This window comes from Aedes albopictus, chromosome 2 (assembly GCF_035046485.1).
Source record: "Aedes albopictus strain Foshan chromosome 2, AalbF5, whole genome shotgun sequence".
Lineage (NCBI taxonomy): Eukaryota > Metazoa > Arthropoda > Insecta > Diptera > Culicidae > Aedes > Aedes albopictus.
In genome coordinates this window covers 441,541,984-441,568,735 of record NC_085137.1, presented here as the reverse complement: position 1 = coordinate 441,568,735, position 26,752 = coordinate 441,541,984, and the positions used below count along the sequence as shown (strand labels likewise).

Sequence of the window (26,752 nt, the reverse complement as noted above, 5' to 3'; positions counted from 1 at the left end):
ATTAAAATGTGCCAGCAGAATCCACCATCCCGTGCGATGATTCCACCTCCTAAAACGTCACCGCGATCCTTTGACATTTGCGCCTTGATGCGACCCTGGGGACCGTATAGCACTTTTCTCGCTGACGACGAGTGACGAAAGAGCTGCTGTTTGTTCGCAGAACTTGACCAACAAGAGGCACATCAGATCCTAATCCTATTTTTTTCGTTCGGTAGTGCGCGGAACAAAGAAAAGTACATACGGTGGTGCGAATTTCATCCCTTCGAGAGTGTTTATCGTGTAAAACCAACGTCGGTAGCTTCCCAACAACCAGTGCAATTGAAAAATACGGGCGCGTTTTGTGACGACAAAATCCAGAATCCAAAAAGTGAGATAAGAAAGCTAGCAACCGAGTCTCGTGTCTGTGTACACATTCAGTGGGAGGAAGAAACCTCGAGCTTATTGTGCAACGTAATTAGAAACAAAGATTTCTAGCAGGTGATTCCAGCAGTTGGCAGCGGCGGAAAAGAAACTTGGCAGCGAAAATGTCCTACGCATACCTGTTTAAATACATCATCATAGGCGACACAGGTAGGCAACATCCGGAAGTGGCTGGAAATGGGCCTCAGCTGGATCGTGTTACAGACTGGGGAGGAAATTTGCATCCATTCCCATTGCTTGGGCAAGGGGAAGGAGGTGACGCAAGGGAGTGTTATGGCGTGAGGAAGCAAAATAATCGATAATCTTCCGTCATCGTTGGCTCTCTCGTATGGCTCACAAACTAGGCTCGAGGGAAATGGTGGAAGGGTGCTAGGCTTTTAGAAGTAGGGCTACACACCATGACGATGGAGGATTTGGGAAAATATGTGGGTACGGAAGACGACCCATTTTACACGAACAACTATTAGGGGACAACAAACAGTCTTGATTCTTTATGATTGAGCTCAGCCAGTACAGTCAAAGGACGACATACAGGCTTAAGTTGAGTCGACACGACTAATACATACGTACGTTGCTGGGTTTACAGTCTGGTGATTCATACTTTGCATTCATTCATTGGTTGGTGGTGCGCATAGAAAACAAAAATGCTGAGTGTTAGTTGATATGTACAAATAATGCTGCCCTTAATGCGTGCCCATGAGCTTTAGTTTTTCGTGTAAATATAACATACGATATCGATAGTACATTAACGATCTTCATCAAGTCTACATGAATAACTTTGTGTTTTCTTCATAAATAATAGCATTGCATAATCTGCTGGGATTTGTGAAGCTCTTGAAATCTCAAATGTCATTTAGAGATATATAGGAATATGTGGGAATATTCCAGGTCAGCCAAACTACTTTGGAGTTTAGAACTTCAGGTCTACACTCGTAACAGCAGTCATATCTGATATACTGAGTAACGTGGTTACTGGACCAACCTGAAGTATACTATATATTATTATAAACATTTGGGTCGTCCAAACCGTCCTAAAGTTTAGCTTTTGACAGTAACAGTAGTTATTCTCACAATGGACTAGCATTACACACCCAACTGTAATCTGTAATCCCCCTGGCATTTCTCGAGTCATTCCAAGATATTTTTTGAAATATTCCAGATCAACCAAACAATCTCGGAGACCATAGCTTCAGGTCTACACTTGTGATAATAATTTAATTAATTAATTATCTTTATTAAAGAGATTTTCCGCACAGTTCTTGGCTGGTTCATCTCTGAAGAAAAAGGGAGAGAGCTTCTTAATGATAGGCCCCCCTGTCATACAGAGTTAAGTAATATAATACAGTTTACAGAGTATATGCTAACAGATTTAAGAAAATAGTTTCGTATTTTCAATATCGTATTCCAAATCGGTCCAGGTGAGTAGCGGCGTGGTCTGGCTTTGTTGACTGTAGGTGTCCCTGGTTTTCAGATAGCGTTGTATAGTCCGGCGTCCTTAATGAAAGATAGTAGTGTTGTCTCGTTACTTGTGATAATAGCTTTTGTCAGTACGTTAAGTAGTGTTACATTCACTGTATTTACCAAAGTAGTTCGAGGAACAATAAGCGTTGTTATATATTTTTGGTATATTATGGACCATCCTTACTGTTATGCCCTGGCCAAGTTCGCAGGGGTTGACGGTATTAAAGTGAAGGAGTTTCATTTTGATTATTGTAATGTAGTGTTCTTTAGTGAAACATATCACCTTTTTAACACTTTAATGCGCCTCCAACGGTTCATCACGAACTGGCTGCTGCAGATGGAGTATGGCTGATCATATGCATCAGACATGCTCGATAAACAGGAGGAACCGCCGGGGCTCAGTAGAGTCTATTCCCAAGCAATAGTTCCAAGTCGGTTGGATTTGAGAAGGTTTTGATGATCGTTACAAATCCTAATAAAAGTATTATAGGATTTGTGATAGGTTTTGCAACCTTTCACAGCCATCTGACTTCAAAATGTTGTTTGGGCTCTATTTCCCACATTTCTCGGTTGATTTTTATTACATAGTAATTTATTAATGTCATAGTCGCTTTTTCGAATTTTTACAATGTTAGTTGGTCATATTTTCCTTAAATAAAGCAATAAAAATCGACCGAAGAATCAATAGTGGGAAGGAGATTTGCAGCACTTAATTGTGCTGATAGATTCAAAGCTAACGTGCGAACACTTAAACGCATTGTTGACGTCAATGCGTTCGACGTGACATTTTGGACAAAAACTGACTACTTTATGGACTTATCCACCGATGAACCGAATTCATCACGGTCTGAGAATTTTGACACTAGAGCGGGGTCTGTTCCAATTAGAATCGTCCAATTCTGATTGGAAACGACCCCGCTCTAGTGTCAAAATTCTCGGACCGCGATGAATTCGGTTCATCGGTGGATAAGTCCATATTAACTGAACATCGTTACTTGTGTATGACTAGGTTGACAGGCTACGCTTGAGAAAATTACATGGTTCATCTAGGTAGGACCGATAGACGAGTGCACCGATGAACTGAATTCATCGCGGTCCGAGAATTTTGACACTACAGCGGGGTCGTTCCCAATCAGAATTGTTCAATTCTGATTGGAAATCTTTCACCTCTGATTGGAAGCGACCCCGCTGTAGTGTCAAAATTCTCGGACCGCGATGAATTCAGTTCATCGGTGCACTCGTCTATAGGACAATTGAACGAATTTGAATATTTTTAATAGTATTTGTAGCGGGATGAAAGTTGACATGAAATCTTTATTATTTTAAAATTTTATTGCAATCAACTGACCAACTTGGCGTATTTTTGATTATCTCTTAGATGTTCAGAAGTTCAGTTACATGTTTCTGTGGAGTTTGGACCGATAACAATTTAAGGAAACAAGGGATGAACACAAGTAGAAAACGATTAGCGAAATCAAGAAAACAATTTCACACAGGATCGACAATATTTTAACATACAGGGTTCGATTGATTCGATGAACAACATACGACAACTGACTTAACGAGGAGAAAAACATATTTAACCATACCACAAAATCAAACAAGGAGACAAACACAAACCGTGTGACCATAACACTACATAGGCAAATCCTGACTGACTGACCAATTGAAAACTTTCCAATCTTCTACCGTATCTTTCTGAGTCAGTTGCAACAGTGTCTTAATGGATATCATTTTCCGCGTACGGCTGGCAAACTGCTTCTGAAAGATTACGTACTCTTTTCTATCTTCGGGTCTAGTGTAGAGGTTTCAACTCTATTCAGAGTGCAGCTAGAAACCTAGCAAAAAAAAAAAAATTATGGACCATCCTTACTGTTATGGAGCTTAGTTGATAAAAACAACTACTGAAACACGAGGTGATTTAGTTTTAGATACACTGAGAAAAAATTTATAGTAAAGTTAATAATTCAACCATGTTTAATTTTACCATGCCTAAAAATAGTCGTAACGAACATGTAATCAGTAATGACTACTATGTTTTCCTTGCAATTACCATGGTTTGACAATCAAGCGCATAGTAATCAATACCATCAAACGTGGTTATCTTGATTCCGCTGTTCGTGGTTGTCAGAACCATGTTCATGTTTTCCTAGTACTATTTCCATGCTTAGTTTTACTTTTTCCGTAGTTTTTCTCGTTATCGCCCATTTCCAAAAAAATAAATGGTTTGCCACGTAACCGGTTTCATAAAAATTAATTTCTGATGAAGACATAGCTTTCTTGCTTTCTTATTGGTGAGTTTTTCCATTGATTTCTGTTGTTTTGAACGCTGATAGTCAATCTATCTGGACCCACAGTAATTCGGCCAACGATGTTCCCGCTAATTCTCCTGGTAACAGGTTTGCCGGATTGAAAACCTACAGCAGGCATACCAGAAGAATTTTAAAACCATCCGTGCAAATACTTCCCTTCCAAGGCAGCTAGCCATCGAAGAGATGCTCCGGAAGTTGGCTGATGGAAATTTGATTCCAAGGAACAGAGGGATAAGAAGGCGCCGAGGAAGAAAGCGAAAAGTAAGTAACGATTTCATTCTAGGAATTCTGCCACATATTCCATTACATTTCCTGTCATTCACAGGTTACATAAAACTACTCGAACCCAAGAGCCAACTTCCTTACTCTTCTTTTAATTGATTGACATTGAACCGGAGAAATAGGAAGTGTCCAGGTCGAAAAATTACATTCCAAAAATTAAATCTCAGCTTTGCCGATGACACCCAATCCGCAATTCGCGGCTGAACTTCGGTGTCATTTTCCTTGTTCCATAAGTTCCGTCGCCGCCGACCAATCAGTTCACGCCAGAAACCCTCAAACCAACCCTCCGTCACAGCATCCTTCCAGCCATGATCAGCAGCTTAATTTCCCGAATGACGTCGTTTACCCGCAGTTGGACATCCCCAGGAACTTAAGTCGAACCATCACATCTTGGCGCTCCCGGAAGATTTTTATGTAGAAACCATTAATAATGTATACATTTTATCAATTTATTTTAATGGGAAGCAATAAATATAATCGATTGCATTTTTTTTTTCAATTTGAATGTAAACAACAAAGACGACAGGACGACACTACCATTCAACCACGCACATGGTAACTAAAACCGTAACGCCATGGTCAAATGTACTATGCTGCTTATCAAGCACATAGTAAAACGAACTACGAAGTAAGGTTAAAATCTACCATAAAATGTAAATAAAAAGCGACATGGTAAATTGAACCCTGCACATGGTAGTTTCAAAAATTAATCATGGTCTACCAAAATCAAGTAGTAAAAGTGTTTTAATTTCACCCTCGATTTGGTCGCCGTTACCATGTCCCTTTTTTCAGTGTAGTAACGTTACACAACTAAATATAGGGTGTCCCAGAAAGTATGGGCACAACTTTGCAGCTCTGCCATTTGGGAATGGATGCATAAACAAACTTTATTTTCACACATATCCTGCCTTAATGTATTAACATCAAATGCCAATCATTAAAATTTGAATTCGACACTTCGTTTGAATGCGGTAGAACATTCCCTAAAAGACCTTTTAAAGCTTCTGCACAATTTGCTATATTTTTCAATAACATCGCTTAACAAATTGTTTTCTACGCACGAAATTAAGCTCGATAAAAATTTCAAAAAATATATCCGTGTATTTCTATATGCGTGTCTATTATACAACCCTTAGTTTGAATTCAAAACATATACTTTTGAACCTGAAAAATTAATTTAAACACCAAAATCGATATTTTTGAAACCCCGTTTTTCTAATAGTTAAAAACAAGCTTCTAAATATATATCACAACATGCAGAAAATAACATTTTAATTTCACTATAGGTAAAATAAATGCTCCAGCTTTATAAAGTGTAGATTGAATTATTTTTATTCTCGTTAAAACATGTTTAAAAACTCGAATGTCTGTGGGCATGTCTTATCCAGAAATAGAAAAGGCGAATTTTCCAGTTTTCTCAAAATTCTGAAATACTTGTACGCACAGGCAAAACATATTTATATAAAAAATTTCTATCAATCATATGAGGAAACATGTTTTCAAATATATCATGTGAAAAAAAATCGAAAAAAATGTTTCGAATTTGGATATTTGGCAAAACCGTAAAATATTAGTTTGTGCAGAAGTTTTAAAAGATGTTTTTTCATTTTGAACATTCTGCATTCAAAAACCCCTTTTTCATGTATAAACTCTTTACAGGTATCAATCAAAATACCTTGAATAAAAATACAAAAATATAAAAAATGTTGTTTGTTAAGAAAATGATTGTACTTTCGCTATACAAAGTTGTGCCCATACTTTCAGGGACACCCTACACGGACAGAAATGTTCTCTGATTAATATAACCTTTTCCATAGTTCACTCAACTTTCGAATACATGCTAGGCATAATTGCTTCAAATGGTTGTTTCACAATGATTTGATGTCTACATCAAGCATATGTTTCATTTAAATGAACATCATTGAATACCAACCATCAAATGCTTAAATTAAGTATAATATGTCATTACTTGAACCCGCGTTGAGCGAGCCTCCAGACTGCTGTCTACTCAGGCATTATCCATCATGGCAGCGGCAGCGGCGGTAGAAAGTGACGACGGCGATATTGTCGTCTTGTCTTCATTTGATTGAAAATCCAGTTGCTTTCCTGGGAAATTAAAAAGTGTGCTTTTCTTCTGTGCGGAATTCACCACTTCAGGTAAGTGTGCCACCGGTAATGGGCATGAATTTGAAAACTAATGATGTATTTTTTTCTTTCTAATATTTACCAGGTGCAGCCCACCGATCGCCACCGAAATGGCCACAAATGCAGCAGTCGTAGCACCAAAACCGGAGAGATACCGGAATCAACGCAATCGGAACACAGGTTCCGCTGGTAAAGGAGAAATTCTGCGATTGCCACATGTCGACAGATGACATGCTGCGAGTGGATATTTTCGCTGGCGCTGGGCGCCCAGCTCAAGAAGGTGACGAAAGATGGCAAGTTGACAATGATCTGGTGGAGGACATTATCGACTCCAATCTGGACAACCCGGACTGCAGACATGGATTCTTCGTGAGCGGTTTCCTTTGGGCGGTTGTGAAAATCGAAAAATTGGACGACCTGCTGGAAAAGCTCTAGGCCGGACTGGATGCCCAGCTGGACTTCGGATGCGACGACAGTTGCTGGTGTGTCGTACGATATCACAAAGAGAAGGTCCCTATGACGGACGGCGTGACCGGGGAGCTCTTTTGATGGGCTGAAGAGACCTAATTACCTAAACATTATTTATAAAAATAAACAATTTTTGTTTTGCTACTTGAACGTTCCTGTAATGGTGGTATTCAGTGCAATATGTTACATTTTGAACATATTGCACTTAAATACGACCATTATAGAAATGTTTATTTAAAATCGAAAAGCTTTTGATGATTCTAGGAATGCAACATAACCTCAACCTATCGATTTTTTGTACATGCTCAAAGCAACCATCCGATATAGTTAATTTGGCCCTCAAGTGAAGGGTTAAGTTGAACATGACCATGCTTGAATCTATCATAACAATAAATGAGCTGTCAAACCATTAACAATAAATATTGTTGAGGCATGCATAATATGATTGAGTCAAGCATATGTCTTGCTCCATTCAGTTCAACAATTATAATTATTTTAGGCTTCTGGTATGCTTTGATTTATGGTATTATGCGTAATACAATCTCAAAAAGGGCTTATATAAAAGTCAGTGCACAAATATGCTTGTTCGCGACCGTAATATGATTGATATGACTTTATTTTTTTCTCCGTGTATAGGATCCATAAACCTCTTAACTCTCAAAGGTCACTTCATGATATATTTGTGATAATTTAGGTCATCCAATCTTTCATAGAGTACACAACCTCTCATATCTACCCTAAATAATGATACATAATAAACAATTTTTACTAATATTGTTCAAAGACTAGTAGGCATTGTTCGGTACCTTTTAAACATTTAAGGTTGTTCAAACTTTTATGAAACTCATTTTACCGTTACAGGTATACCGTAGACTTGAGGATCTAAACTCAAGACCAGTTTTGATAACCTAGGATATGCCGACTGATTTGATACTGTCTTTTGAATTTTCAGAAATCTTACTGCACATGATAAAATACAAATCGTTACTTTGTATAATGAAAGAAGTTACCGTTACATGCGTGGGCTTTAGGATCTTTATCTTATTTTGTTCAAGTGGGGATAAACCTATGTCGCATTGGGTGGATTGTCGCAACAAATGCAGGTTGCGGCATTGTTATTATTGTTACGCGATGGTTGAAACGCCGCTGTCTGAAGGTGCTGGATTCTATTCTCTTTACAGAACTCTGTAAACTGCTCCGATTTGAACTGCGATGCATTGTCTGATACCACAGTAACTGGAACTCCGAACCGGGAAAACAATTTGTTCAGGAATTCGGTGACACATGACGCAGTTGGAGATCGAACTATTTTGACTTCAGGCCATTTGGAATGTGAATCGACGACAACCAGATAGTATTGGTCGAAAAACGGTCCAGCGAAGTCAATATGGATGGAACCTTCCTTGGTGTCTTCGAATGAGAGGCACAATTGTTGCATTTCTTGACGAAGTCTTCTATTGCGTTGTCTATTTTCGGCCAGAAAACGTGACTACGAGCGATGGCGTTCATTCTTTTAATACTTGAGTGACCTCGGTGTGTAGATCCTTCAGAATGCGGTGGCGTAAGCTGCTAGTATTACCAGGCGATCCGTCATCATGACACATCTTTTCACAACCGTAAGTGCTTCACGGGACAAATAGTATTGCCGAACTCGTTCATCTTCGATGTTGACTGCGCTTGATGGTCATACATCCTGATTGAATCGAATTACTTGCTGCAAAACTGGACACTTGGACGTACGTTGTAGAACCATTTGGAAGTTTATTGACAAAACTCCAACAGCTTCGTCTAACTTCTAACGGAACTTGAATATCCTCTTTCAACTGAACAGGAGCATTGATGAAATCCTCGTCTGGTTTCATATGGTCAGGCGTGATAACACATCAGCATAGCCAAACTGGGTTGTTGAAACGTATTCAATTCGAAGTCGTAGCACAGCAGAGTTAACGCCCATCGTTAACGGTTCGCTGCAAAGGTATTCCTTTTTTTTAACCAAAAATCCTCAGCAGAGGTTGGTGGTCGGTTTGTAGCTTGAATTTTCGTCCAAGGATCATGCGGTGGAATTTGGTATCTGCTGTAACAACGAGTGAAAACGCGGAGACGCAAGAATGGCAAAACAGATAAGCGCGAATCTAAAATAAAAGACATGATGACCAGTTGGCTGTTGCTAAACAACTGCCTTTGTTTATTTCGATAGCGTATTCACTTGCATTACGCTCATTTCATATTCGCATACACTCATGCACTCATCTTGGGGTACGTTCATAACTTGAACATTACAACTGCTAAAATCAATGCTAAGCCCAAAGTATCTAAATACCAAGGTAAGAGATTCCCGCTTATATTCACAGATTAGTGAGAAAAGGAAAAAAAGAAAAAAAAAAGTTATGAAGTTTGCGCTGATTTGTATGGGCGCATCACTATTTAGCAAACTTTCTTAAGAAATTAAGCACTCCCAAAATATCGCCATTTGAAAATCGGTAACATTTTTTTTAATTGGTTCTAAACATAATTTTTCAGCATTTAGAAACATCCAAACTAATAAAACTTCACAAACTTTGCTGAAATAATGACATTTTAGTGTAAAAACACCAACTTTTCATAACTAACGCAGATGTGTTGGTGAGTCTCATTTTTGACATTTGCAGGAATTTCTTACCTTGATATTTAGATACGTTGTGCTAAGCCTTCCTTTTCTATTTGACTGTAACCTAGGGGCAAGACACTGTGCAATCGAGAGTAACTCTGAAAAATTCTGAGTTACTCCTTTACCAATGATCGACGAAATTTGTCGAAAAACATCATTAAACCGCACGAAAATCAGGTTATCGGGCAATATTGTTTTGGTTTTGCGATTGTATCAGGCAACACTTTAGCAAAAACGGGAGAAATCCGGAGAAATTCTGAGCAACTCTGAGAAGAAAAATGCACTCTGCTGCACAGTGTCTTGCCCCAAGACCAAGGATGGGAACACTCACTTGCAAAGAGTTACACTCACTTGATATTTTCTCAGCTCTGAAGAGTGCAATCAAGATACGATGTATGGACGACTTTCGCATTGTGGTTTTGTCTACAACTTTGCCAAATAGAGTAGGAGTCGCACACGCATACTGAAGTCGTGAGGGAGCTGCGAAGGCAACTCTCCACGAGGTGAATGTAAATTACACTCACCTCGTGGAGAGTCGCTTTTACAACTCTGTCACGACTTTGGTGTGCGTGTGCGACCCCTACTCTATTCGGCAAAGTTTTAGACAAAACCACAATGCAAAAGTCGTCCATACATCGTTTCTTGATTGCACGCTTCTGAGCTGAGAAAATAGCAAGTGAGTGTAACTCTTTGAAAGTGAGTGTTCCCATCCCTGCCCAAGACTGTAATCAGCTTCAGCGTGAGCGATTGCCTTCAAGTTTCCATCAGGGAATCGATGCATAGCGACTGCTCCAATAGAGGCTTGCACCAAAAACATAACCTCGCAAATTCTCATACAAAAAGTAAACATTGCCCTCAAAATTTTGAGGGCAATGTTTACTCGGATATGGGTCGACGCCGTAGGAGAGAAAGAGAAGGAGATAAAAAGTGACGTCACTGTGCAAGCTCCCATTGGTGATTTGATGTTGCATTAACAAGAAGAAGAAGAATGATGGTGTTTTGAAAAAATGCTATCCCTATAACACAGGGGAAGTTTTTAAAATGCCTCTATAAAATCTAAAACAAAATTTAATTAAAAACGGTTTGATATACGGTGTTAGACTTTGAACTAACTACAAATTAAGTACCTTATCAAGAAAAAAATGGTAAATTTAAATTTATACGTTCAATATGTAGTCCGTCCAAAGTCTAACACCGTACATCAAACCGTTTTTAATTAGATTTTGTTTTAGATTTTATAGAGGCAATTTAAAAACTTCCCCCGTGTTATAGGGATACGATTTTTTCAAAACACCATCATTCTTCTTCTTCTTCATGCAACATCAAATCACCAATATCTGATTTTGATGCGTCTGCAGCAATGATGATTTCCAGTTTGGGATCGTAGTGCGTTAGTAGTAGATTTGACTTCAAAATGTTTTTAATCTTCTCAAATACATGTTGGCATGTCGAAGACCAGTTGAACGAAACATCCTTCTCAGAAGCGCATCGAGGGGTCGTCTAAATTGATGCATTCTCGGCACAAATTTTGAATAGAAGTTCACAGTGCCCAGAAACGAACGTAGACTGGTGATATTGGTTGGCGCAGGCATCTTGACGATAGCTTCAATCTTCGATGGATTTGGCCGTAGACAATCTTCATCAACGATATGGCCCAGATTTTGATTTGACGTTGAAGAATACTACATTTCTCTTCACGAAGATGAAACCCATACTGCTCCAATCGTTTGAAAAGTGCTTGAAGACGTTGATGATGTTCTTCGTCGGTTTCGCTGAATACAATGGTATCGCCCAGGAAAGATTCGACGCCTTCAAGGTTGTAGGGTTCTAGTCCAGAAGGACACTCGCCACGGATCCTTCCTCTGGCTTGTTTATCACCGGTGCTGCTTCCACTTCACTACCGTTTCCGAGTCCGTTCTCTCTCTCTACCGCTCCCGGCACCTGTCACTCTGCACGCTGATCAGTGACTACCCACTTTTCACTCTTTACACATTCAATGTAAACCCAGCAAGTGCATGCTGATCCGAACCCTACACCCCCAACCTTCTTTAAATGAAGAAATGCTTGAAAAACCTTTCGTCTGAACAAAGTTTATCTTTTCTATGCATAATTTTCTTGAATTTCATATTTACTGGAATTCGACTATATGGTATTTATTCTACTCTCGGGATTCTCATGCTATCAATCACAATATTATTACATAACAATCAACTAAAGGTTTATTATCCGAGTTCTTTTCCATCCTATTGAAGACATGCCCTGTCATATGGTCGTCTAGCTTACATATCTTAGATCCCTAGCAATATCCTTTATTCATTATACACTCCCATTCCCACTTATTCTAAAATTACTGGTCGGCAGCATACAGTTCTGTGAAGTAGATACAGATAATCCTTTTAATCAAGTTTAGTTGAGTCGAGAAACTTTAAACATTATACATTAACGTATCTCATAAATGTGCAAACATTTATCATTATCACCTATTTGTTATAACCAGTCATATCCTGGCCCAAAACAATCTCCAAGTTGTCCTATAGAGTAAATCTCTGCATGAACAAGCTACAACATTTCCAATCGTTTGAAAACAATTAGGAATGTCTTAAAATAACTGTAATTATCTTTGTACAATTTGCTTTTGCATTTTAGACTTTTTTAGGCAATCGCAAAAATAATAATACATAATCCTCATCAGTCTCAAATATTGTTCTTTCACCATATTGAAAAAGCCGAATAAAATGAGAACAGCTCAGAACTGTTTTTTTTAATTCTATGTAACTCTCTTGCTATAAGTATGCGTCAGTATAAATTCGTTACAACACAGATAACATAGATAATATTTACCTTAAAACCTGTGTAAAAACTAAAAAACAAAGACGTTGCTCACAGCTTCCATCTATAAAATGAATTGTGATATCTTTCTATCTAGTGTTATAAATACGAATGTGCATCTCTAAATAACTGCCAGTTAGGTTTTTTTGATTGAAACGACGATTGAAAGTGTTCACAAACATTTCGTGTGTTAGTAAAAAACGTCTGTTATCTGTGGTTACAACAATTTGTAGACATGGCACACTCTTTACATTTTACTTAATTTTGTTGTTGCTTGAAGCGTTTAAATCATGAATACATATTAGCTTTATCTATAAACACAATGATTTGAAGATAGATGCGCACTACTTCCGAAATGATTCAGGAAACGTCACGAGTTAGGTTGCGTCGCTTTTCTGTTGTGCGACGTCCAGTTTGGTGGCGACAATACTTTGGCATACAAAATTCGTCTTGTGACGGTGAATTCATCATCATGTGACGGCCACTACCGATAACAGCACTGTTCACTACTACTTCAAATGGCTCAAGCAAACGCAAACTCCAGAAATATTGTTCAATTTTCTGGTAGAATCAGGTAACAAGTCTGCAACAGTAATTACAAACAATGAGAATTTTTAAGGAACACTAATCTCATAATTCATCCTGCCAAAAGAAATACTACCCCTGGTTAACTTTAAAGTCACCCCTCAAAGATAGAATATTTTTAATTGTTCACGAAACGCTTCCGTTTCAACATAGCTGTACTTATGTATATCACCCACCTATATCCTGTGCCATACAGTTTACGTGTTGTGAATAAACTCAGGCAAAGACAGTAAATATTTATAATACATTTAGCCTGAATCGGTAGTGCCACTTCATAGACATATCTTCAGCTTTTCTTTCCACACATGACAAGCAGAATAATAAGTAAATAAAATATGTCAGTGTCCATCTTATCCCTAATATGGGACATATTTACAATATAATCCTTTGTCGTATTAATGAATTATTTAAACTAAATATGTACTGAGAAAATTCAAGAGTATGGAATATCAAAAAAAAATCATCTGAAGGGTTTAACTGTTCTTGATTAATAACGCTCATCAAAATATAATTTAGTTCTGCACTTTGAACTTCACTCACTCGCTCACTCATGGATCATGTGTTCCCCAAGGGGTACCTAAGGCCAACGTAAAAGATCTCCATCCTTGGCGGTCACTCGCTTTGGCCTTAAGGCCAGGTCAAATTGCTCTCGACTTCCTTGATTTTCTTATTGAGGCTTCGTCGCCACAAACATCTGGATCTGCCTCTGCTTTCGTCTCCTCCTTTTCGTTGTGTTCGACTCACCTCAATTCACGTTCTTGAATTTCTGTTGATATCGGTTTCTGATGGTTCAGTTCGTTTGCGCTAATCATTAGCTCTTCTTAGTGCTAGTTCATAATGATTTAAACTGTAACTTGAAGCGAGTCGCTTAATCACAAACAAATGATTTACTATTTTTTAGATTTCAAATCATCAAACATATTCACTCTACGGTACTTTAAGAAGTTTTACATTAACTTCCACACCTTCATTCTAACTCCAAATATCTACCTTTAGATCAAACGAACCACCAAATATTAACATTCAAGAATATACTCCTCCTGCTTCCCGTATCAGGGTCGCATAGCATATCATGCCAACTAAAGGTAACTTTGTGCAAAATGCAGCGCATGCAAAACATTCATTCTGTTGTTGTTGCTGTAATTAATCCATTATATACACACTTTTCCTTTAATTCCCAGTGTAATGTTTGGCTTGTGACAAAGTCGGCTTCTTAGCCTCTCAGCTCCCTGAGCACTACTAGATTTATAAACTGAGAGCTTTGTCGACCAGTGACCATTTTGCTTTTGTATATAGTAAGGCATACACGAAAATACTATGTTGAACAATTCCTGATTCATTCGGGAATTGAACCCAGTGGCCATTAGCATGATATTTGCCTTCATTCTATTAGGCCTTCCAGATAGAAAACAGCAGAATTCCATTTCCACTATAATCTTCCAGGGATCTATTATTTACCAGGTTCCCACGCGTCATTGAAATTTCAAAGGTAAATTGTTTTTCTAGGCCATACACAAGGCATAAAACAAGCATTTTGATAAACATCGTGCATCCAGGAACTACAAATGAAAACTAATCATCATTCAAATCACTCTAAAGTATTGCGGATTTTTTGAAAAATTTCCACTCTGCGGTAGCCGCCGAGTTCTACCGCAGCTGTCAAAGTCCTACCGCAGCCATGAAAATCATCATATCATTGAAAAATATGGTAAAATCAAAGTATGCTAGCATGGTGAAAATTTCATGATTGCACTGAAAACAACTGAAAACCAACAACAAACAATAATCATCGGCGTCGTATCCAAGGCGTCGCTTGGGCTAATCAATGATGCCTCAGAGAAAATCAGTAGTCTGACAGCTGCGGTAGCTTTTTGTTCTACCGTAAAACGGGAATTTTTTTTCTTAATTAGCAATAATGCAAACATTATCCAGTTCCCAGCACCCTTTACAGTAGACGTTCGCTCGGTGCAAACGCTTTAACTGCAATGCTTTTTAACTGCAAGTCTGCTAAGTGCAACAATTTTTCAGTTATCGCACCGCTATCCGTCAAAATGAAATGTCAACAGCGATGCGATGTTTTTCGCATGCACTTTTGCTGCAGTTCGATGTTTTCCAAATGCACATTGGATGCATTCTGCAGCAACGTACAGTTCTTTGACGTCTGTCAGTTGTTGCAGTTATCGAATTTGATTCGGTAAGTGCAATGTAAACATGTTGCAGCTATCGAACGTCTACTGTACTTGCTAGAACGTGCTAGGCCCATTTTCATTTGCCTCCAAGCTATGAACTCTTAGTATATACATGTCCTGTTACTGCCCACTTCTTTCGAAAATCACGATCAACTACTTTGTCCAATCTGAAACCAGCCTCTGCCAGCACACGCTTACTTTGGCCGGCTTTCTTACACGATTCTGCATCAACCGGCAACGCGGTTGCAAATCTTTCTAGATCAGAAACCTGCCACGATCTTTACTTTTTCATAGATCAGCTCCCTGCAATGATCTTTCTAGGACCGGTACCCGCTACGGTCGAAAATCTCTAGATCGGTATCCCACCACGATCTTTACTCCTTCATTGATCGGCTCCCTGCAACGATCTTCTTTGGACCGGCACCCGCCACAGTCAAAAATCTCTTGATCGGCAACTCGCCACGATCTTTACTTCTCCATTGATTGGCTCCCTGCAACAATCTTCCTTGACCGGCACCCGCCACGGTCGAAAATATCTGAATCGGCAACCCTCCAAGATCTTCATTTTTTCATTGATCGGCTCCCTGCAACGATCTTCCCTGGACCGGCACCCGTCACGGTCGAAAATCCATCAGACCGGCAACCCGCCACGGCCTACGGACTTGTTTTTCCACTGATAATCTAATCATATTCCTCATAAATGCAAAAATCCCCAAGCAAGATCAAACATAGATCCGAATAAATCATATCGGCCATGCCCGACCGACACACCAGTTTCTAGAAAAACGACAACGATTAGTTGTAACTAATCTGAAAACTATGCGCGTTGAGTAAACACTGTGACATCACCGTTTTCTTCTCCACTGATCGTTTACTAATACACCTACACTCAACGATTCCTGCTACCTGTCACTGGTGCTCCACCCTAGAGCATTTTCTTTTTTACAGAACCAGATCGAAAATAAACATCCAAAATCACACTTACCGTAACGAGTGTCCATCCCATCCTCGTCGCCAGATGTAGGGTTCTAGTCCAGAAGGACACTCGCCACGGATCCTTCCTCTGGCTTGTTTATCACCGGTGCTGCTTCCACTTCACTACCGTTTCCGAGTCCGTTCGCTCTCTCTACCGCTCCCGGCACCTGTCACTCTACACGCTGATCAGTGACTACCCACTTTTCACTCTTTACACATTCAATGTAAACCCAGCAAGTGCATGCTGATCCGAACCCTACAAAGGTCTGCTATCATTCCTTTTATCAACTGCTGAAAAGCTCCAGGGGCTGACTTCACACCTGGTGCCAGTCTGTTGAAACGAGAGAGTACACGATGAGTGTTGATGGTCAAGAGTTCTTTGAAACATCGTCGACTTCCACTTGAAGGTATGCGTCCGACAAATCGATGATGCTGAAGAACTTTCAACCGCTTGGTGCAGATGTCGTCCGGAACTGGTAACGGGTAGTTGTTTGCTTGTAAAGCTGCATTCAATCCAGTCGAATAATCTGCACAAATTCGTATCTTCCCATTCGGCTTCTTCACGATGACGATTGGTGCGGCCCATTGCGAAAAATCCACGGGAGTGATTATCTCGGACTGTCCCAAACGATCTAGTTCGGCATCAACCTTCTCTATGGATGTGGAAGAGACTGGACGTTTTGGCATGAAGACTGGACGTGATTCTGGTTTCAAGTGTAGCTTGACCTTTGTCTTCCTACAGCGTCCGAGCGTCTCTTTGAAAACGTTTGGGACAGCTTCTTTGTAAAATTGTATCGGTGATTGCGGTGAACGTACCTGATTGCAGATTGATGAAAAAGGTTTAGGCCACAGCTCAAATAATTCAATCCAATCGAGACCAAACAAATTGAGGCTTAGATAGCTGGTCACAAAGCAGGTGCCGTCTTTGGTAACGCCTCCACAGGTTAGTTCTCCGATCAAGTTGAGCGGTTTCCCAGATGCCGCTTTAGCTTCGTTTTTTGTAGGTGACAATTTCGGAGATCCATGCTTCTTCCAGGTTTGCTTCGAAATGATGGAGATGTTCGATACTGTGTCGAACTGAAGTTTGATCCCTCATGCCGCAGATGACAACGTTCACGAACTTTCGTCTGGTTTTGCAGTCTCGAACTTCTTGCCCTCGAAATTGGGTTTCGTCGAAACGCAGTTGCAGTAGCCTTCCTTGTGCCCTACCTTCTTGCAGGATTTACAGGTATGATTTTTGAAAGGACATTCACGGACGAAGTGCATACCACTGCACTGCCAGCATGGAGTCCTGGGAACGCTTGACTTCTTGTTATCCTTCCACGGTTGGGCTTGAACAGATGGATTCGATTGCTGCTTTGACTGTACAGACTGCTGATGTAATCGATGGCTTCTGCTCAATCAAAGCGGAGTCGTGCTTCAATTTCTGCAACCGTTGACATTCGTTGATGAGGGTGTCCAACTTGCACTCACCTTCTCCTTCGGATTCTAGTTTGGGCAGTAATCTGGTTCGGATATCAGCTTTTTCCGACGACCGCAGACCGCGGATGAAAATGAGAGACTTGAATTTATCGGCTGTGATACGGTACAACTCAAAATCTTCACACCGCCGGTTGACTGTTGCCGCATATGATACGTAGTCCTCTTCAGCCCGCTTCGTGAATTGGAAACATTGATACCTTTTGCTGAACAAACTGGTTCTCATTCCAAACAGCTGCTTCAACTTGGAGACTGTGTCCGCAAACGAAAAATCCCGGTAATGTTTCAGCAACAGGAAATTCACATACTTGTCGTGCACGCTGACGCTAAGGCTTCTGAGCAGGAGACGGGCTTTCGCTGAATCATCCACATTGACATTATCGTTCAGGAAAAGATCCTCATACTTCTGGTACCATCGGTCAAAAACCAATCCATTCTCGGGGTCGTAGCAAAATTCACGGATGTTGTACGCTAGAGTCTCAATGATGAACTCGGGACTACTCGCCGGCCTGGCTGGTGTTCCTTGATTGTTGAAACGCTCCATCATAGCCATGCCCATGAGTCGGGCATTTTGATTGCACGTATTGATGATCATGCTTCCTAAAGATTGGCTGTCCGTTGAAGACATTCTTCGCTTCTTCCGAGAGTCCAGGGTGGATTCGATAAATCTCGTCGCCAAAATTGATATATTTAAAACAATCTTTATTAAAACTTATTTAGTGTGTTCTGTACAAGAGCTAGTAATTGAGTGAATCAGAGGCTTGAATTTGCACAGTTGATCATATACTGCCCCTGGCCCCTGTATGTATGTAAACTAGCTATACGAACGTAACATTAAAAACTGTGTTTCTGTTCGCGAATTGCCAAATAAACCAAAATTCCAAGAAAGACTGAAGGACCCTAAACAATAAACGAAACCGCGTCATCTTGTGATCGGAATTTGCTATCGATTTGGGTAACAGGGTACATTTTATGTTTTATCTATAGTTGCCAAAGGTGTAACTAATCTTCCGGGGCAGGGCAATGGTCGACTATGTCAACATTCTAACAATACGGCAACCTACGAATTATTCATTTTTTTTTCATTTATTCATGAAAATTTTGCATTTTTAGGTAGAAAACTTTTCGAGTAATAGTTAAAATTCTACTGTTCATCCATTTAAAATTTATTAAAATAAAAAATGCGTTGTTGTGAATTTATTTTCAATCTTTTAACATTAATTGAAAGCGGATTATAATATCTGTCGATCATCTCTGATCACAGTTTTTGTGTCATATTGATGAAAGTCGTGTTATCAGGGGAGTATATGGGACAATTGACAATTTCCTTAAATTTTTGATAAATTTTGAAACTCTTTTGAAGAAATGTATTTATTTCAAGGAGATAAGGCCGATGCAAATATTATTTTTCTTTTATGTCCGAGACCTCTCATCGGGTACGAGGGGAGGGACAAAAATAAATAAGGAACAAACGAAAAAAAGACTATTGAAAATTTTAAAATTATACCAACTATTGAAAAAATACTTTTCAACTATTAAAAAAAAAGTTGCTTTCAAACATTTTTTCTATTGAAAATAGAGTTATGAGCCGCCATAGTTTTTTTTTCGCCCCTTCAATATTTTGGGATTTTTGAAGGGGGGGGGGGGGGTGACATAAAACAAATTAAATATTTGCATCGGCCTAAATAATACAATTGAAAAGTTCGTTCTCGACGTACACTTGAAATATAAGATTTACAGCAAAAATGTCAGCCAAATCGGACTATCGATTACTAAGAATGAGATATATGAAGTGGATGACTTTGCCTAAAAAAACAGAATTCAACTCAAATCACCAGTGGACTCGAAAACAAAAATCATTCTACTGTAATATTTTCCTTTACATTTCCGTACTCAGGGCAAACAATAAAAAAATGATCATCAGCTTTTCGAGTTTAAAAATGCTCTAAACTAGTGTTAGGTATTTGTATTGGAAATGATTCTTGAACTTGAACTAGCGTCTTGCATGCGTTTCTCTTTGTCGCTCCGCAGTAATTGCTCACTCATAGCACTTGATACTGATAGCTATTAGGGCGCCGAGTGCGGTTGGAGGTCGTTGTGCCGTGAAATATGCTCAAGGAATGTATGCGTTATCTTTGTCGACGACTGCATTATTCGACATTGAAATAATGCAACTGATGCGTGTAGCAATGTATCGTAGGAATATCAACTGTCGTACCAAAACAATTTAAGATTTTCACTTGAAGTAACTTTTTTTTGCGCCTAGCAGCCCCAAAATTCGGATAATTAGCACAGGGTATACTCTATATGAATAATCCAATCTTCGAAAGGTACCCAATCCACCAAAACGAATTTAATATTCATGAGCAAACGCCTCTAGCATCGTTGTAGTAGTATTGGAATCTAATCAACGATTATTAAGGAGATTTGCCCACCATTCATTACTTGTAGTGCATAGTATAATTTACACACAGAATACGTTGCCCTTTTTTCGCTTTTTTATACGATTTCATCAGATAACAATCTCGTTTGGTCTTATGAGAAAGGAGATAGCCGCGGTAGAATCAATCGATATTAGGTATCATAATAAAATATCATGATGGTGTTGATATGATGATACACGGATTGTTCCATATGAAACACCTATTTTCTATGAATTGTATTCAACTAAGAATAAATCGCAGAATTCTGTGAAATTTCACCGAACTCTACACTAGAATTGTCTGTGATTTTTTGATTCATCGAACAATCTATAAAGACTGAAAAAGCTCATCCGTCAACATACATAGGGTGGGGCGGGGCAAGATGGGTCACCTAAGGATGGATCACCATAACTTTGTGCTGAGTTTCGGGTTTGAGGACAGGAATAACTTGGGCAGACTTGAACAAGTAACAAGAGCTTTATTAAAAATACGACTAGCTTGTAGGAGTTCTGGTTAGGGAATAAGTTTTTTACAGTAACAAACAAACTGGTTACCTAGGGTCACTAGGTGCTGTAACTAGGTATGTATCGCAGCCGATTGCTACTACGACAACACCCCCTCTCAATCGAGCATCCGTGGTCTTCTCCAAGTTGTCTTCAAATCTTGAGACCTTGTTACAAACCGGCAACCGGACTTCAGCACGATTCCCTTCCCGCAAAACTTTGGTGTGCATCGCCATTTTGGTAGTTGTGCGCCATCCTTCCTGCATTGTCCTGCACCGTATGTTCCGTTGAGTGTTTGCGCGTTCTCTTGGCTTCGATGGCGGTTCTTTCGTTACAACCTTTCCAGAAACTTTAGGCACGTTTTTCTTGCGTACACCTGCTTCATTCGGCTTTGTTCGAACCAACTTACCTTGAACATAGCTTTCCGATTTACAATAGTAGGCTCTGTTTTGGCTTTTTGACAGCTGCAGCTCATAAAGACCTCCTTTGAGCTTCCCCGTCGCTAGCACTACACCATCTTTCTCCATCAGGGCCTCGGATTTCTTGAATACAACGTTGGTGCCTGCTTTCGTCATTTTGCGCACTGAGCTGAGATTCTCTCGAAGATCTGGCACGTAGAGAACGTTCTTCAAATTTATTTCAATTCCTTTGTTGCTTCTCAATCCCGTAATTTCTCCAATCATTTTTGTTTTCATACATTGTCCATCTTTCGCTACCTGGATATCCACCGGTCTTGCCAACTTGCGGATACTAGTGAAGACCGACTTGTCACACACTAGGTGGCCGCTGCACCCGGAATCAAGCTTCATCTTCAGACATGTTTTGGTCGCATCAGCTACAAAACTTACCGCAGCATTTGAACTTCCCTTTTCTTCATATACATCATCTTCTTCCGAACGTCTCCAGCAATCCTTCATGACATGTCCACGTCTTCCGCACTTGTGGCATTTTCCAGTAAACTTTTTCTTCAGCTCCTGGAATCTTCCTGTGAAGGCCGCGGGACTGTCTTCACCAAAACTGCCTTGTCGATCGGACCGCTTGGATTCTTCGGACAATAGTCGTTGCTTCACCATTTCCAGTGTCAGTTCCTTTTCCGGCGGTGACTAACGGGTCGTATGATTCGGGCAACGTCAGGAACAACTGCGACACCAAATCCCCCTCTGTCAACGTAGCTCCAGCCGTCTTTAGCTTGCGCACCAGCCCGTCGAATTCCAAAAGGTGATTTCGCATGTCTGATCCGTCTTCTATTCTTAATCTTGACAATTGCTTCCTCACGAGCGTCTGGTTGACCACTGATTTCTTCGCGAATGTCGTTTCGAGACTAGTCCACATTTCTCTTGCCGTTTTTCGCTCTCGAACAACCTCCAGGCATTCATCAGCCAGACAGCTCACCAGCATCGATTTCGCTCTACGGTCCAACTCCTCAAACTTCGCTTTTTCGGCAGCTACACTCGGGGCTACTCCAGTTAGCACATCCGAAACACCAGCCGCTTCCAGAAATAATCGAACTCTGTAGCTCCAGTTCTCGTACTGATCCCCGTGTCCTCGGAATTGTGGAATTCCAAACGCCAAATCCTTCGGTGTTGAGCCCATGACCTGTTGAGTTTCGGGTTTGAGGACAGGAATAACTTGGGCAGACTTGAACAAGTAACAAGAGCTTTATTAAAAATACGACTAGCTTGTAGGAGTTCTGGTTAGGGAATAAGTTTTTTACAGTAACAAACAAACTGGTTACCTAGGGTCACTAGGTGCTGTAACTAGGTATGTATCGCAGCCGATTGCTACTACGACAACACTTTGTAAATACAAATCGTATTGGTTTGTGTTCGTCCGCTACTCTTCAATACACTAGTTAGCTATGCTATAAGTCGATAAAAAGTTCATTAAATACAAAATATGATGTTAAACAAGCAGTTTTAAAAAGTGATCGATTTTGCGCCTTGAAAAAAGTGCGGGGCAAGATAGGTCACCTTTTAAGTAATTCACATTTTCTCAACGAAAACGTCAAAATATAAGATTTGTTCCGCATTCATATATGCTCCATATCCATACTGAGTAAACTAGAGCAACTAGTAAACAATTTATAAATTTATTTGGAATATAAAAAACTTTACGATTCGAGTGGTCCTAGTGCGACTTGAAAATCAATGTTTTTACTAAAAAATTATCATAATTTTATGGTATAATTTTGAGCATTCATTCCGCTTGATTGAAGTCATTTATGAGATAGTCTTGTAATAAAAAATAAATAACTTTTGAATGCTCCAAAAATACGTTCAAAATTGAAGGTGACCCATCTTGCCCCGCGACCGTTTATATGGAGATTATATGGAATGTATCGCATAAGAAAAATGGCTAAAAACCATTTTATTTTTTATTTCTAATAAGAGTGAATATTTTTTCAATCAATGCCCCAAACTTTTGTATATTCATGCTGGTCATCTAACAAAATTATTAACATAATCAAAACATGAGTAATGCGCCCGAAAATGGCACTGACCCATCTTGCCCCGCGACCCATCTTGCCCCGCCCCACCCTACATTTATTTTCACAGTATCACAATTATGCAACTAAACGTTTCTATGCTTTTTTCCAAACACAGGTGTCGGCAAATCATGCCTGTTGCTCCAGTTCACGGACAAACGGTTCCAGCCGGTGCACGATTTGACGATCGGCGTCGAGTTCGGTGCCCGTATGATCACCATCGATGGCAAGCAGATAAAGCTGCAGATCTGGGACACGGCCGGGCAGGAGGCGTTCCGTTCGATTACCCGCTCGTACTACCGGGGTGCGGCCGGTGCCCTGCTGGTGTACGACATCACCCGAAGGGAAACGTTCAACCACCTGACGACCTGGCTGGAGGACGCCCGGCAGCACTCGAATTCCAACATGGTGATCATGCTGATTGGCAATAAGAGGTGATCATTTCGTCTGTTTCTGATTTCTACGTAGAATATTTAATTTTGGAACCATATTTTCAACAGCGATTTGGATTCTCGCCGTGAAGTGAAGAAGGAGGAAGGTGAAGCATTCGCCCGAGAGCACGGTCTAGTCTTCATGGAAACTTCCGCTCGTACGGCGGCGAATGTGGAGGAAGCTTTCATCAACACTGCGAAGGAGATCTACGAAAAAATCCAGGAGGGAGTATTCGACATCAATAATGAGGTAAGTTTGGCAAGCTGACACCAGATTATTGACGATAATCTGAAGCTATTGAAACGTGATATAAAATACATAATTCCAACGAACTCGGCAATAAAATATTAAAGAATTTACGAGAACATGTTCAACAAACTTCTCCATCTTCTATCTTTTATAGGCAAACGGCATCAAGATTGGCCAGCAGCACTCACCAACCAATCCATCCCTAGGTAGTGGAAACAATCCCGGTGGTCAGTCAAGCAGTGGTTGCTGTTAAACAGTGTAGCCAATCCAATACAACAACAACAACAACAACCACTGAACATCGCCATTTTCCACTCTTTCTGTGTCTGTTGATGGATCGCGAGTCCTCCCCTGAAGTTGTGCGAGCCGCTCAGGTTTGCTACTCGGTGATTAGGTGGGATCATACAAACTGTGTAGAGGAGCTAGAAGAAAAAAGAACCTGGAGTTTGCTGAAGGCTGAAATAGGAGGACGTCACACGAGAGCGATGGACTTTGTATAAAAAAAAAACAGCTAACTAATTCAAAAGATTACGAAATCGTGTGCTCCTAGCATTACAAACAATACCTATAATAATGATGATGATGATGATAACATTTTGAAAATGCGAAGTTGCAGTCGAGGTTTGTGTAAGTGTACCAGGACGTGATTATGCGAATGTTGTAAAATACATAAACTTGTTTTATTTTATTAATTTTAATTTTCTACCAGCACCTATTGGATAGTATAGCTATTTACAAAAGACCAACTGATTTTTTTCTGTTAGTTTATGTTTTGTTCCAATCATTTATTTTAAGACGATAGGCGGAGAAAGGAAACTAAAATAACCTACATTATAAACCGAGAGGAATGCAACACTTACCTTTACTGCATGTTGAGTAACTATCTCTACAAAGAAACAACTTTAACAACAATACAACTACTGAATTCTATAGCATAAGCAAACGTACAGATTTTTGCAGTCTCTTTGGGTCCCCTTTATTAGATTAAAGCTTTTACCAAATAGTCTTCGTTGGTTTTTAATCAATAAAAAAAAGTAACAAAAGAGTAATTGAGCGTCATAGAATAAACTGAGCCTGGTTTTGAGACGAATCTTATAGCTTAATTCGCATCAAATTATCTAGATACCCAATACGAACACCTCTTTTTGAACCCGTAGCACTAAAGTTCCCGGTTCAAGTATCCATCAGGCATGCATTCCACGCACGTGAAAAAAAAAATCTTCCTACGTTTGTGCTCGCAAGCGACCAAGAGTAATTCATCTTATATCGATGTCTGTCCTTTTCTTTTGTTGTTAAATTACTGCTTGTGGTGTGCGTTATTGGATAAACAAAATTACCATTTTCAACAACACAATAAAATATCGAGCACCGAAAAATTCACCGTGAACAGCAGCGGACAGAGACATAACTGCGATGTGAATGGGGGCGCGTATCGAAATAGGATCCGTATAATATGAGTTGTAATTTCATGAAACAAAATAAATAGCGAAAACAATACCTATGACGATTATGTTTCAGTTTGTGATCAATTTAAGGTAATCTAAATATAAACTATGAAATTAATATCAATTAATAATTTGGTGGTTTGCTTTTGGTTGTAGCTTTCTTTATGGTGGTAATTCACAATCCGTTTTTTGCGTAACACTAACCAATCACCTGTGGTGATTCTAAGTATTTAAGCACATAATCTAAGCGTATTTGACGTGGATTGATAATTATTGGTTTATGTTGCTACATTTGCATAAAGCCGAAATGTGCAAGGATATAAACGGGAGCATCTTCACTGATCGACGTGAGGTGATCGAGAGGTGGAAGCAGCACTACGACGAACACCTGAATGGTGCGGAGAGCGCAGACATAGAAGATCAAGGCAGCGGGAGAAATTACTACGTCAGTACAGCAGCGAGCAACACCGAGCCAACACCCACGTTGAGGGAAGTTAACCCGGGAGCGGTCGCGTCGTGTATGTACTGAGTACACGCACCATGAAAAACGCACGCATGTGGTACACAGCGTGAGCGCGGCGTCGCTGCAGGTAGTCAAAAACGCGACTGCTCGAGGGTTAAGGAAGCTATCCAGCAGCTCAAGAACAATAAGTCAGCTGGTAAGGATGGTATCGGAGCTGAACTCATAAAGATGGGCCCGGAAAAGTTGATCACCAGCCTAAACCGGTTATTACGACACTGATTCTTCATTTGGGCCTAACTCTCTTTGTGTTATTACGGAAAGTGTTGTAATATCCAGTAGATTGGCCCAAATACAAAAATGTCCAAAAATTCCACGGGGCACCCTCTAGAATCGTGGCTTTGTATGAGAAGAACAATCTGTGAAAGATTCAGCTCAATCGGTTTAAAACTGAGTTGAAGGTTTGTATGGGATTTTCAGTCCAAATATATGGGAAACTAGCTGTCCCCGGCAAACTTTGTCTTGCCTACTGCGTTTTTTGACGTTTCAAGTTTCTAGCCAAGACCAAACCTCCGTTCAAAATGTATCAATCATCGATATTCAAAAATCTCAATATTTCTCTATGTTTTTCGGCTCATAAACCTTCCTTGGGTGAAAACTAACAGAACAAAACAATGATGACCCAAATCGGACGTTCCGTTCGCGAGTTATGCGCGGTCCCACGTATGCCACTGCATTTTTATATATATAGATAGATTGGATGACCTACAGTCTCTCACTCAGTACGCCGGTTCAGCGAGTTCGATTTAGCTCAGAATTGAAATAATGGTAGTTGATGCCCTAAGGAACAACTTTGTAGAAGATCATATCATGATAAAACTTAATTTAGTTGCGGTTTCAGCTAACGAAAGCAGGTTGAGAACATCTTCCCCTGTTTACTCTCGGTTGTTACATGCAGCACGT

At 39.9% G+C, this 26,752-nt stretch overlaps 1 protein-coding gene across 1 annotated transcript; it reads left to right on the top strand.

Annotated features, from left to right (window-relative positions):
* Positions 1-111: 111 nt before the first annotated feature.
* Positions 112-25,460, top strand: LOC109397340 (ras-related protein Rab-2). The gene is made up of 4 exons (XM_019669667.3): positions 112-570; positions 23,322-23,637; positions 23,704-23,884; positions 24,039-25,460. Exons 1-4 carry the CDS (start codon positions 525-527, stop codon positions 24,135-24,137), a joined length of 642 nt encoding a protein of 213 aa, XP_019525212.1. The 5' UTR covers positions 112-524; the 3' UTR covers positions 24,138-25,460.
* Positions 25,461-26,752: the final 1,292 nt, after the last annotated feature.